At 36.1% G+C, this 15,265-nt stretch overlaps 1 protein-coding gene across 1 annotated transcript in view; it reads right to left on the reverse strand.

Moving 5' to 3' along the window:
- Positions 1–975: 975 nt before the first annotated feature.
- The window catches only part of LOC134177649 (uncharacterized), a 25,102-nt gene continuing 10,812 nt past the window's right edge, over positions 976–15,265 (reverse strand). Inside the window, exons 9-14 of the mRNA XM_062644424.1 lie at positions 11,490–11,595; positions 5,280–5,543; positions 5,037–5,206; positions 3,927–4,160; positions 3,787–3,860; positions 976–1,132 (exon numbers count right to left, since the gene is read on the reverse strand). Coding sequence (XP_062500408.1) covers positions 976–1,132; positions 3,787–3,860; positions 3,927–4,160; positions 5,037–5,206; positions 5,280–5,543; positions 11,490–11,595 — 1,005 coding nt within the window. The remainder of the gene's footprint in view (positions 1,133–3,786; positions 3,861–3,926; positions 4,161–5,036; positions 5,207–5,279; positions 5,544–11,489; positions 11,596–15,265) is intronic.

The following is a 15,265-nucleotide window of genomic DNA, read 5'->3' on the forward strand; positions in this document are numbered from 1 at the left end:
AGAGTGATTTGGACTTGGAACTTTCCATATATCTAAGGCTTGTAATGACTTCGTACGCTCAACTGTCTGATTACTGTACATTTGGTATGACGAAAAATTAACAACGATTATACACATGACCTAATGCCTTGTTAATTTGACAAAATCGTAGTTCAAGATGTGATTAAGTTATATTGAGTTGCATGTTTATTGTACGTGTGACTGACACTATGATCTCTGATTAAACTCAACATTAATGGGTTCTTTAAAAAATTAAAAACATCTGTTGCTTAGATGTATATAATTGTTGTTGAAAGTTATAGATTGCTAATATTTTAGTAGGTCTAGTCAAAATAATTTTAACATTTGAAATTATGTACGATATCTCATTTAGCAAACGGTTGATCACTGTCAGTCATGCGAGCATCAGACAAGGTTTCAAAGCAACAAGGTATAGACTAGTATATGTCAATTAGGTGTCCTTAGCGGACGTGAAATCCGTTCGCTATTAAATCGTCTGTGTAACATTGCAAACTTAAGTAGTAGATTACCAGTTACCTATTTGAAATCAAAATTTGACAAAGATTTAATTTGAATTTTCATATAACTGTATTTTCTTGTTTGCTGCTAATTATTCTATAAATAATGTGTACTGTCTAAAATATATCCGAACTGTTATGTCCATGCTTCATGCTTAAGCTCGTTGTTAATCACTTACTTATACTGACGTTATTTCTATGTTGTTGCTTAACTAGATCGTTTCTTAGATTTTATGTTCGTAAATTTTAATGGTGCAAGCTCTTAATTTGCATTTAATACATGTAAATGTTTCCGTTTGTGCTAACATGCATGGAATCATTTTATTCCTTACTCCCGATACAGCATAAGCTAAAAAAGGTCTACAGTAGCTCCTTTAAAGTTGAGTGGGTGTTTATCATCTAATGAAGTTGAAGTGCAAATATCTGCAGCAAGAACATCGTTGCGCCAAATGAAAAATTAAACTGCAGCTCCGTAGGCTGGATGTCCTTGAATAGCAAAATCGGATGGTTTAACATAAGATGACTCCAGTCTCACTTGATCTTTATTAGGTATGTAATCATAGACATGGCTAGGCTCCTCATTCGTTGGATTCGATGACTTGACTGCTCCCTCACTAAACATAATTTTAGTTAGTATCCCAAGAATAGAACGACATGATGCAGAGTCTCGAGGGGAAAGTTAGTGGCCGCACTCCAGTGATTGTAGAAATATGCCAAGCTGAATGCACGCAGTTTGTAGCTCGTGTTGTGAAAAAAGGAGTCGTAGTGATTGGTAACGAGCATCCTAACTTGGCTATTGTTGGCGATCGGCTGCACTTTGCACGTTTGGCGAAACTCTTCGCTAGAGACGTCCACCAAGAAGGCAATATCTAAGTTGTCCACCTTTCTGTTGCCCATCACGCGAGTACTCACCACTGTCTATAATAAAAGACACACGCTGCTAGATAAGAGAGCTTGGTTTGTTATCAGCGCCATGTTGCCTCGAGTCGTGCACTACAAACAGATGCAAACAACGGTATAGACGTGCTGGTGGCCGAGAACTAACAGAAATGGGGCTTGTGTTGGACTTTCGAGGTACTCCTGACAGATGTCTGCTAGCAAATATTGCAGGTAGTTTGGTGTCGTCACCATCAATCGGTAAGTGATTATATATGCTGCTCACGTGAATAGTCGACGTGTGACGACAACTCCCCATCAGCGTGTGCTGGTATGTAAACTATTAGTTTTTGAAGAGGGTATTGGTTTTTAGTATTTTTCCCATTTGACGGAGATAGAAACGAACCTCTACCTGAAGTACAGACATAATAAGCAGTAAACTCTTTTTGGTCCATCAAGGCAAGAGAACAGTTTATTATTGAGTCAATGACCATTGCAGTGTTGAGTGTGCGCTTTGTGGTACTGTTTGATATGTTCCTTCGCGTTTGTGTGGCATTCGTACATATTGTAATGTGACTTTTTGCGTACATAGTGCTAGCTATATTTTTTAATATATAGCCTTAAGAATATAGGTATATAAATATGTTATGAATGAGAGCTTTTCTATACAAGTCAAGAAGATTGGGTGACTTATATAATGAAGCGTCCGAGAAGATAATTATCTAAGCAGCAGACATTGTCCATGAAAAGGTCACTGTATCCAGCTAATAGTCTGGTGAGGGGAGCTCGTCGGTGGCAAACAGGGAGAACCCTCTATTAGCAAAAAAAGCTAAGTTTTTGGCATGGTCATGCAGAGACTTGAAGGAAGAAATAACTTTAGTTCTTTACTACCATTTATTGCTTTCTGTTTGTTTATTAGTTAATGTGTAGTCAATTTTTTAGTGTCTTTGTTTCCGTTAATGTTGTTTTTGTTTTATGCTTACAACTGCACTATTAATGAGAAAAATTATTATTTTATTATTATGAGTCGTTTTGCCTCTCAATTGGGGTCTTTACCCTCATCTGAGAGTCCACTAACCCGGCAGGTGAACTCAGCAGGGTACATGTTTCTGTATATTTCACACGGCGATCAATGACTAGCCAATTCGTTGTAGATTGCAGGCATTACGGTGACCGCAAACTCGTGACCAGCACGCCTATTGGATATCAATGACGACCAGGAAAGCGCTAAACGTCATCGTCAACTCCCCAACGACTGAAACGAGTCATAGTGCCATGGACTAAAATTAGAGAAACATGAGAAGGAAAGACAAACAACTTAATTTTGTTACTGGGGTTTGAACCTTCAAATCATGGAGTGGTAGTCATTGTCGCTCACCACTAAGCCACGGCCTATTATTATTGTTGTCGTGCTTAATCAGATTAGTCTGGTTTGTAAGGTCTTTTGTAAGCACCGTAACCAAACCATGCATCAGAGGTGCTCAGACCATCATGGCTGCATGTCAGAACAGAAGACACAATTTTACGTAGAATCCGACTGCATCCAAGAAGCACTGCTTTCGGTAAGTGCTGCAGATTGTGATGACCTGGAATAATGTCCAGTCACCGTGAAATACTTGCTTGCACTGTGCCCAACGATCCCAACACCACTGCAACAAGTGTCCGACACTGCCACATGCGGTTTACCTCCACCCGCAAGTCGCTGTATTTCGTCAGTTTGTCAGCCTGTTTCCTAGCGATGTTACCATCAGCAGAACGGCTGATATCAATAAGAAGACTATGGTTTGTTTTCTTATTTCTGGAACAGATGTCAGGGCGATTGGTACCGATATTCTTAGCAGTAGGGATACAGGGGCGGCGGATCCACGCGCAACTTGCGGTCGGGGCATGAAATACATCAGATTACATACATGTAATACGAGGATACTGTTTGCTTACAAAAATTGAGGTTGCTCTCAAAGTTGGGGGTTCCCGATCCCCGTCATCCCCCCACAGCCGTATCTATACGGCTCTGCATCCTCCAGCTCCACCGCCCTTGTAAATTTATTAGACCTAACGCCTGCTTTTGGAATAGAAGGTGACTAGCCGATTAGAAACCCATTACTGAACTTACTTCATGCACTCTACGGTATACATTGGCTTACATCGCGAAGAGAACCTGTTGCTATGTTACAAGCTTAGATGAAACAAATATTCTTGGGGTCGGAGTCTAACAATTCAAGGAAGGCCATAGAAATGTGTACCCTGGAGTTAACCAGTGACAAAAAATTATACTTGTATTTCAAAATTACTCAAATTTTGCATAATCGTTAAAGAACCGACTCAAAAGTCTTATTAGCTAAGCGTCTTAGCTAAGAGTAAAATTCATAGTTATGTTTTTATGCTAGCATACGTGACAGCAGCAGCAGATAAAACTGCAGGGCCCACCGGGTTGTTTCCTAACTGCAACTCAGCATATTCCAAACTCTAAAATGCACAACAATTACTGCAATATACTTTCATGTTATGACATAGTTTGTGTGTTTGAATTACCGACGACATTGCGGCGCTGTCTTCGTGCCTCGTATTTGGAGAACGAGCAGTTGAATGAGTAATGTGAGGAGCTGGCACGTCGTAGCCTTGTTGGCTCGATTTCTGCGTAACTGTTATCGTATTGTCGTACTCGATTTTGGGCTGTGAATTTGCCGTTGTAGTCTTTACTGGTGTGGCATACATTGCTTGTGCATCTTCCTCGCAAAGTAACTCAGACTCGTCAAGCTTGACGCCCTAAATGAAATAGGATTGATAAATGCCAAGAATAGCAACTAACAGTTACAGAATGAGAAGGTAGCTGTAAACGCATAACTGGCTTAGAGTACTGTTGAACTTGACGTTTGTGACGTTATATATATATATATATGGATGTTTTAATTGACGTAAATTAGGTAATTTTTGGTTGCACTACTATTGATTTTAATACGTACGGTAACGCAATGTTACCAGCTAAACTTCAGAGGTCTAGTAGACATGACCGGCTGTTTTTGTCTACTGTTTATTGCCAAGAGATTCAAACGTTTATATATGAAATTTGCTTCAAGAACGATTTTATTGTGACTTGTTTGTATGCATTAGAATTATTTGCTTGTTTGAGTTATCTGAGAGGCCATATTGGTCTCAGCTTGAGACAAATTCGAGTAAAGAAGATATTCGGGTGGGTTAGTTGGCGAAGAATCTAAGGCATTCTGCTTTGCTAGGACCATTGATGGCTGCTCTTTTGTTTTTACAGTTGCAGAATCTTTAATGAAATTTGATACCACCGCTCGCTTCTTCATTGGTATTGCATACACAGTTGGTTCGGATTCCATCAAGACGTCGTCCTTAGCGAAGTGGTCAAATTTAGAAAACTATTTTTTAACAAATGTATAAATACTTTGATTCTCGACTTTCTGCTCTTGATGGTCGTTTCTCTAATCAAACAATGGAGGACAAAGAATAAGGATCTATTGCGCATGTAGAATCCTACAACTTACTTTGAGCGTAACATATGATGAGAAAGACAACAAGTATTAGCGCTGCAATATTAAAAATGGCAATTATTGCAGATGCCCAAATTGGAAATTCTGAAGAAGAAATGTTTGCAATATTGGTCAAATATGATCATACATGACTACCTGATAAAGTCCTATTGTCCTTTTCTTCTCCAGTGCTTTGTATCGTTGCACCGATTAAGTATGAAGAAACAGGAGATGATTCTGACAGTTTGAGGGTATCGAGTGCATTGGAAGTACTAATAGGTAGGGTATTTGATTTACCGTTTTGAGGATTTAGAGTGCCTGCGATGTGCAAACGAATACTTTAATTATGGGTTCTTCGTTCATATTAATCTTTAGTGTAAAGTCAACTAACTTTGAAATTTTGGAACACTAATGGTAACATTTGATTGTTCAAAACAGTTTTCTGCTGCCAAAGTAACTTTTTCGGCATCTTTGACATTTTGAGGCATGAAGTAGACGCAGTTCTCGTCTATTACAACAGAACTGTTGATCATTTTGTTGGTTTGTTGATGAATTTTCAGAGAAGGCTTGGGACTTCCAGTAACATTGAAACAAGCTTTTACACAAGAATTTGATTCACTCAGAATAATGGATTGTTCTGAAATTGTGGGAAGATCTGTATAAGTGCAAAATTATATTCTATTACTAATAACTAGTAAAAGAACATATTTTCTCAGGGGCGTATCTCATACGGTTATTGGAGAGATTTACAACGACTAGCCAAGTGGTAGTATCATAAGAGCAGAAGAAGTTCGAAATCAAATTATTTGCACAAAACTATTACACAGTTTCAATGCTTGATTTGAACTGAAATTAATGTATTAATAGTTAGCAACAAATATTAAAATTTTATTAATTCATTAATCAGTATATTATTAAACATTTAGATAAAATTGGGTCTTTCTATTTAAAATTAAAAACAGCAAAAAAAATTTTAAAATATTTTTGAAGAAAACAGCTTGCAATAAATTTTAGCTTGCATGTCTAGAAACCTTACTTCTAAAATAAATAGTAAAAACTTAAAACCGTGCACTGAGACGCTCGTATTTAATGTTTGGCTGAGATAGAATTTTTAGGTTCATCGGAGCATTGCCCAGAACTGCAAAGCCATCAAATGATGGTATCCGTAGCAACCGTGCATCAAGAACGTGCATGCATGACGTCCCGGGGTCAAAATGATCGATTTTTGTGCACTCCAAAAACCTTTTGAGATATGTCCTTGATAACTCAGGATAATATACCTAACAGTGAGAGTTATGTAATAATACCATTTTAAACATTAAAATATTCCAAAGAATATATTAATTATTTATGAACTATTTATTTCTTTTAATTATAACTTAGCTTACCACCGACACGTAAAGTCGCCGTTTTGGATTGAAATCTCATAGATTTAGGTATCACAACTGTATATCTCAGGCGCATATCATCGTATTCCTTTGTAATACCATTTACTTTGAGCTTTCTGTAAAACGACTTGAATAGTGCTCAATATTTTATTCCGTTTGACGTTTTGTCTGCAGTATGCCACCGATATGTAACAGTCATTTCAAAAGCGTTGACGGTCCAAGTGTATTTCTTTGACGGTACCTTATTTTGCTTTCCATTTATTCGGAATATATGTGGTGCGAATGCGATATCTGATCCAACAAGGCTGTACAGCGTAATATTTTTTTTGTACAGCAAGACATCTATAAAGAAACCAGCTGATCAATATCAGTTAAGTAACAAATTAGTAATTTCCTAATCAATGCACGATTACAGAAAGACTGCCGTTTCGCAAATTTTACAAATGCAAGCCAAGCATGCGCATGACGATATACCTTTGCTATCACTTCGACAAAGTACTGTTTGCTTACTAGCGACAGACTCCAAAATAGCAACAACAATGGATACCCGAAAGACAAATAGATAAAAGGTCAAGTGCTTGTCGAGCATTGCGGAGTCTGAACATAATATAGGTACAACATGGCTAATAACCATATTACTGCAATTCACCATACGTTACAAAGAGAGAACTTCTTACTCTAGCAAGGCACAACAAAATTGTGATAAAATTTTTCAATCTGGCCGCCAATAGTCACATTTATCAGCACAGACTGTAGATCTTTGTCTCTCTGCGCGAGTCACACAAACGTGGCGTGATATCCGTAATGCACACCACCTCTCAAATATCCTGTATGTACATGTAAATTATTTCTATTGATATTATTTCTATGGTAATTTATTAAGGTAAGATTAGCTTGCTTCTATTCCAAAAATAGGTACCGACTAGGTTAATGCTATGCTGCACTACTGCTTGTAACCAGAATACTCCAGATACCATGTTCTTTTATCGATTCAATGCAGTTGGGCGATACCATAGCTAGTTGCATACGCATTGTTCTAGCAGTTCTGGTCAAATTATTGTATGTGATATTGCAATCATCAGACTATTGATGTAAACAAGATGTATATATAAAGTCTGGAAAGCAATACGACTCTAAAAATTATATTTAAGAATTACTTAACTAATTAAAAAATTAAAATTTATATGTATATTTATATGCATAAAATAATTACACCATACCGAGGGATAAAGGGTTACTATTTGTCGTGGTCGGTACTAAGAAAGTAAACAATTACAGTAGTTAGGTGTATTTTAATTTATCACGCGTAGAAATGCGTTTCGTCAGTGTCTGTTTAATCAAAAAGGTAATCTATAGTTAATTAGCAAGCAAACAAATCCAAATTAAATTTTAAAACTTTGATTTTAATTTGCACATACTAGTAGCTGCATTTTCTTAAATTTGTCTTTATATTGCATCTGTCAGGCTTACAATCGTGTTAGTTATGTATGACACTATCTGCATGTCGTTGTTCTAATCAATTTCAGATTTTAGGTCACTAGTATGCCTTATCCTGCGAGATTGAAAATTGTAGCGATATCAATATTTGTCACACAAAAGGGCAGTTGGCACAGCAGAAGACAGACAGAATCATCGATGAGCTCTGTAATCCAAACTTCTATATTTAGATCAATAATAGCAAAGTTATAAGTAGTCTTTTGCTAAACTAGTAAATATTAATATAAATGTAATGATCTAAACTTGTTCTTTTGTGATGGTGTAACTAAAAGCATTATTTTTGAAGTGAGACATTTCAGGTAAGAATTTTCTTTCTGATTCGATGTTATTTCCAGGTTAATGTGACGTATCAGTTGCAGAGTGAGTTAGACTTGGAACTTTCCATATACCTAGCGCTTGCAATGACTTGGTACAGTCAGATGTCTGATTACTGTACGTTTGGTATAAAGAAAAATTGACGACGATTATACACATGACCTATTGACTTGTCAATATGAAAAAACCGTAGTTCATCATGTGATTTAAGTTACATTCATTGTATGTTTATTGTACACGTGATCGACACTGTGTGATCTCTGATCAAACTCAACCTTAAATGGCTACTGCAGTGCAAAAATTAAAAATGACTTTTTGAGCTAAATTAATTAAAGATGTACATATGTAAACTTTACAAAACATAAAATTAGATGTTTTTGAATGTACCGAGAGAATGAGAGCAGCTGAAAGTTATTTCCGTTTTCTATTTCCGGAATGAGGCGGATTATTAGCACATTGACCTCATTGGTGGTACCCTATCCATTGTTGTGATACATGAGTATGCGGCGTTGTCTCGCAGCAGGCTACAACAACTCTAGTCAGTCTGCATGGATTTAGTGTATTTCGATTTCCAAAAGATCCCCACCTTCGTAAAATGTGGAAAAAACAAGTTCGACGAACAACCAAGTACTCTAGGAGACGGGTGGGAAGAGCACAATGGAGTTTGCAGCTGTCACTTCGAAGAACACTGTTTTGAGAAAGAGCCGGAGTTGTTTCAAAGGTTTGTATTCAGCAGCAAGAGGGAAGGCTATAGTCTGATGTAGTACCAACCATTTTCGTACAGCAGGTTGATTCTGGCAACCGCCCCGAAAGAAGAAGAGGCTTGTCTTCTAACAGCAAAAAAGAGCTAAATTTTATCTAAAGTAAGCGCAGTTGCCTGTTGTTTTGATCACCAAAACAAACAAATAAATGAGTAATCGTTTCAATTTCAGTTGTTGGAAGAAGCTCTTGTTGATGTGGAAGGAGAGAGGCGTGAACATACACAAACTGTGATGTCTTCGGAAAGCAAAAGTGACAATGCAACACTTATTATGTTGTTGCTTAAATCGCCTTTTAGATTTTATGTACGTAGATTTTAACGGTGCAAGTTCCTAATTTGCGTTACATGTAAATTTTTCTTTTTTTGCAAAAATGCATGCAATCATTTTATACTTTATTCCCGATACAACCTAAGCTAAGACATGCAGTTCTACACTAGCTCCTTTAAAGTTAATTAAGCGGGTGTTTGTCATCAAATGAAGTTGAAGTGCAAACACCCGTAGCAAAAACATTGTTGCGCCAACTGAAAAACTGAACTGAAGCGCTGTAGTTTGGATTTCATTGAATAGCAAAATCGGATGGTTCAACATAAGATGACTCCAGTCTTAGTTGCCTCACTTGATCTTTATTAGTTATGTATTCATAGACATGGCTAGACTCCTCATTCGTTGGATTCGATGACTTCTCTGCTCCCTCACTAACGTAATTTTAGTTAGTATATGTTCTAAATAGTTAATTATAGATTGTAACTAATTAATTATATATTGTAACTAGTCAATTGTGTTATTTCAATAGTAACCTAATAATTATTTTATGTATAATATGCATTTTAACATAAGCAAGAAATCATATATAGAAACAGATCTTTGAAATACACCTTATTATAGAAATGTAATTTATGGATAAAGGAAATGACATCCATCGGTTACTTCTATATATATGACTGACTGTTTGCAAACGTTTGCAGCTGGAGATCGTTTCACCACCACAGAGAGGCTGTCAAGACTTCTTTTTATACAAACTCGAATCGAATTTGGGGTGTAGTGACGGGGTATCAAATTTGCTATCGAGAAAAGTCTAAAAATCCCATTGATCTAGACGAAAACGTGACTTAATTTTGGCTGCAGGTGACGGTTTCCATAAACACTTTATGCACTTCTTTAAGAAACTTGCACGAATTCACAAAAATTAACCATGTTATGACCAACGCCTCACGCAATGGTCAACAACTTAGCGTTCGCTGGTTCGGCAAATGCATCATCGAGTGCCGCCAATCTCAACGGATCCATGATCGTTTCCTCGAAAGAAAACATATCGTCTGGCTATTAATCAGGTAACTTTGATGCGGCTATAAGTTGGACTGGGCTACGAAAACGTTGTTTACGCTTGTTGTACGAGTTAATAGCCATGATTAATCTTGCGATGATGAACAGACCTAGGTTTTAGCCAACTCTGTTTGGATATCTATATATCCTTAGATGCTGTTAATCAAACGATAGGTTCTGATTCTATGAATAATCAATAAAACACTATTTTTAATATAGTAATTATTTGGCAAATATGTGTAAATGTTGACTTGCTGCTCTGTGTGATGTGTTCTCTAATCCAATAATGTATGACAACACGTAACTAGAGGGTGCATGCGTGTAGAATACCACAACTTACTTCTAACAAAAATATGATAAGAAAGAGAATAAATATAACAAAAAAAATACTAAAAATAGAAATAATTGCATACGCCCAAATTGGAAACCCTAAAGAGAGAAAGGTTTAAAATATTAGTACACTAAAAATTGGTCATACATTGTTACCTGATGAAGTTGTATTGATCTCTTTTTCTGCAGTACTTTGTGTCGTTGCATCGATCAAATATGAAGAAACAGGAGATGGATCTTACAATGTGAAAGTAATGGGCGCATTTAAAGTACTAACAGGTGGAGTACATATTTTATAGTTTTTAGTACTTAGAGTGCCTGTGATGTCCAAACGGATACCTTAGCTATGGGTTTTTTGCTCATGTTAATTCTTTAGTGTAACGTAAACTTACTTTAAACATTTGCAAGACCTATGGTAACATTTGATTGTCCAAAACAGTTTTCTGCTGTCACAGTAATGTTTTCGGCATTACTGCCTTTATGAGGCACGTTGTTCGTCGAACTTGTTTTCCCCACATTTTACGAAGGTGAGGATCTTTTGGAAATCGAAATACACTAAATCCATGCAGACTGACTAGAGTTGTTGTAGCCTGCTGCGACACAACGCCGCATACTCATGTATCACAACAATGGATAGGGTACCTCCAATGAGGTCAATGTGCTAATAATCCGCCTCATTCCGGAAATAGAAAACGGAAGTAACTTTCAACTGCTCTTATTCTCTCGCTACATTCAAAAACATCTAATTTTATTTTTTGTAAAGTTTACATATGTACATCTTTTAATTAATTTAGCTCAAAAAGTTATTATTAATTTTTGCACTGCAGTAGCCATTTAATGTTGAATTTGATCAGAGATTACACAGTGTCGATCACGTGTACAATAAACATACAATGAATGTAACTTAATCACATGATGAACAACGATTTTTTTATATTGACAAGTCAATAGGTCATGTATATAATCGTCGCCAATTTTTCTTCATACCAAGCGTGCAGTAATCAGACATTTGACTGTACCAAGTCATTGCAAGCGCTAGGTATATGGAAAGTTCCAAGTCTAACTCACTCTGCAACTGATACGTCACATTAACCTGGAAATAATATCGTATCAAAAAGCAAATTCTTACGTGAAATGTCTCACTTCGAAAATAATGCTTTTAGTTCAACCATCACAAAAGAACAAGTTTAGATCATTACATTTATATTAATATTACTAATTTAGCAAAAGACTACTTATAACATTGCTATTATTAATCTAAATATAAAAGTTTGGATTACAGAGCTCATCGTTCATTCTGTCTGTATTCTGCTGTGTCAACTGTCCTTTTGTGTGACAAATATCGATATCACTAGAATTTTCGATCTCGCAGGATAAGGCATACTAGTGACCTAAACTTTGAAATTAGTTAAAACAACGACATGCAGATAGTGTCATACATAACTAACACGATTGTAAGCCTGACAGATACAATATAAAGACAAATTTAAGAAAATGCGGTTACTATTACGTGCAAATTAAAATCAAAGTTTTAAAATTTAATTTAGAATTGTTTGCTTGGTAATTAACTATAGATTACCTTTTGATTAAACAGACACTGACGAAACGCATTTCTACGCGTGGTAAATTAAAATACACCTAACTACTGTAATTGTTTACTTTCTTAGTACCGACCACGACAAACAGTGACCCTTTCTCCCTCGGTATGGTGTGATTGTTTATACATATAAATATACACATAAATTTTAATTTTTTAATTAGTTAAGTAATTCGTAAATAAAATGTTTAGAGTTGTCTTACTTTCGAGACTTCATATATGCATCTTGGTTACGTCAATGATCTGATGATTGCCATATCACATACAATAATTTGACCAGAACTGCTAGAACAATACAAATGCAACTAGGTACCCGAAATTTTAGATACCCGAAAGACAAATAGATAAAAGGACAAGTGCTTGTCTAGCATTGCTGAATCTGAACATAATATAGGTACAACATGACTGATATCCATAGTACTACAATTCACCATACTTTACGAGGAGAGAACTTCTTACTCTATCAAGGCACAACAAAATTGTGGTAAAATTTTTCAATCTCGCCGATAATAGTCACATTTATCAGCACAGACTGTAGTTCTCTGTCTTTTTGCGCAAGTTGCACGAACGTGGCGTGATATCTGTAAAGAACACCACCTTCCAAATATCCCGTACGTACATGTCAATATTTCTATTGATATTATTTCTATGGTAATTTATTAAAGTAAGATTAGTTTGCTTCTAGTCAAGAAATTAGATACCAGCTTGCTAATGTTTTGCTGCGCTACTGTTTGTATACAGTAAACTCTAGGTACCATGTTCTTATATCAACTCAATGCAGTTGGGCGCTACAATAGCTAGTTACATACGTACTGTTCTATCAGTTCTGGTCAAATTACTGTATGTGATATTGCAATCTTTAGATCATTGACGTAAACATGATATATATGTATGTATGTATATATATATATATACAGTCTGAGGAGCAAGACAACTCCAAACATGATATTTACAAAATACTTAACTAATTCAAAAATGGAAATTTATATGTATATATATCTACTATAAAGCTCAAATTGTCTGTCTGTCTGTCTGTCTGTGTGTGTGTGTGTGTGTGTGTGTGTGTGTGTGTGTTCGCGTTTGGGGGCCACGTCTTTTGTCCGTTCGCAATCGAAATCGGTACGCACACTCGGCAAGCGCAGAGGAAGGTTTGCGTAAAAAATTAAAACATTTGCACCGGGTTCCCTCTCGAGGGGTGGCCCTCGCGTAAAATTTCTCGACGAGGCAAACGCTACACATTCCAGTTCATTCGAACACACGCCCGCACCAGTCCTGTGTAGACCGTACGCATCGTCGTCCTTCGCAAAGCTTCGAGCGATCGAATATCTCTTGCCGACGAAACTTCTTTTATCACTTTCGTTTCTCTTCAAATTCTGATTGCATTTTCACCGAATCCAACCTACACGTTCTCTGCAGCAAGCGCTACACGGGGAGTGAGTCGATTTCGATTGAAACAAGCGCGAAGAACAAGATTCGATTTCATTCAGAATATCCGGGACCTCGCAACAAAGATGCACGTGACGTGTCCACAGACCTATCTTTACACTACAGTATCTTGCCCGTACGAAGGACGGGCCACGGATCCTTGTATATATATAAACAATTACACCAAGCCGAGGCATAAAGAGCAACTGCTTTTCGTGGTTGGTACTAAGAAGGTAAACAATTACAGCAGTTAGGTTAACTTTGGTTTACCACGAGTAGAAATACGTTATGTAAGAGTCTTTTTAATTAACAGAGTAACCTATAGTTAATTACTAAGCAAACGATTCTAAATTAAATTTAAAGCTATGCTTTTAATTTGCTCAAACTAGTAGCTGCATTTTTTAATTTTTGTAAGTATCATTTATGCTTTAATATCTGAAAATTAGGTTAAGGCAACAACATGGAGATACGTCATACATGAACAACACTATTGTAAGCGTGACAGACACAATAATTTTAGATTTTTGGTCACCAGCATGCCGTATCCTGCATCAATGCAAATTCAAGCGATATTAATAGTTTGTCGCACTACAGGACAGTTGGAAAAGAAAAATGCAGACAGGAGCAACAATAAACAGTGTAGTCCAAAAGTTTACATTTTGATCAATAATAGCAAAGTTATAAGTGGTATTTTGCTAAATCAGTGAATATTACTATAAATGAAATAATCCAATGTTTGTAGGTGTCACGTAGTTTAAGCTCGTTCTTGTGTGATGGTGTAACTAAAACATTATTGTCGATGTTATTTTCGGGCAGGCATTCTGTACATTAATGTGACGTATCAGTCGCAGAATGATTTAGACTTGAAACTTTTTATATAAATAGAGCTTGTAATGACTTTGTACACTCAACTGTCTGATTACTGTACGTTTGGAATGACGAAAATTGACAACGATTATACACATTACTTAATGCATCGTTAATGTGACAAAATCGTAGTTAGTCATGTGATTAAGTTACATTGCATTGTACGTTTATTGTACACGTGACTGAGATTGTGATCTCTGATCAAAATCAACATTAATGGGTTCTGTAAGGCAGTAGAAACATCGGTTGTTGTATATATTTGTTGTTGAAAGTTATAAGTTGCTATTATTTTAGCATTTCTAGTCAAAATAATTTTAAAATTTGTAATTATATATAATATTTTCTTTTACAAACGGTTGATCTGTATCGGTCATGTGAGCATCAGACAAGGTTTCACGTCTGTTGTTGTGATCGGTAGCAACAAGGTATAGAGCAGTATATATCAACTGAGTGTCTTTACGTGAAATGCGTTCGGTATTAAATTGTCTGTGTAACATTGCAACCTATACCAATCAAATACCAGTTAACTATTTGAAATCAAAATTTGACAAAAATTTAATTTATATTTCACATAAATGCATCTTTTCGCGTTTTTGCTATATTTTTTGTAAATAATATCTGATCTTTAAGAAATATGCTAATTGTTATGTCCCTGCTTTATGTCAATTTTAATCTCTCAATTACTCTGACGTAATATCTAAGTTTCTGCTTAAATTGTTTTTAAATATTACGTACATAAATATCAATGTTTTAAGCTTCTGATTTGCATTACATGTAATTTTTTTTGCTTTTGCAAAACATGCATGGAATCATTATACTTTACTCCCGAAGCAACCTAGGTCTGAACTACAAGTTAGGAGTGCGTTCGTTATTC

The sequence above is a fragment of the Corticium candelabrum genome, chromosome 3, assembly GCF_963422355.1.
Source record: "Corticium candelabrum chromosome 3, ooCorCand1.1, whole genome shotgun sequence".
NCBI lineage: Eukaryota > Metazoa > Porifera > Homoscleromorpha > Homosclerophorida > Plakinidae > Corticium > Corticium candelabrum.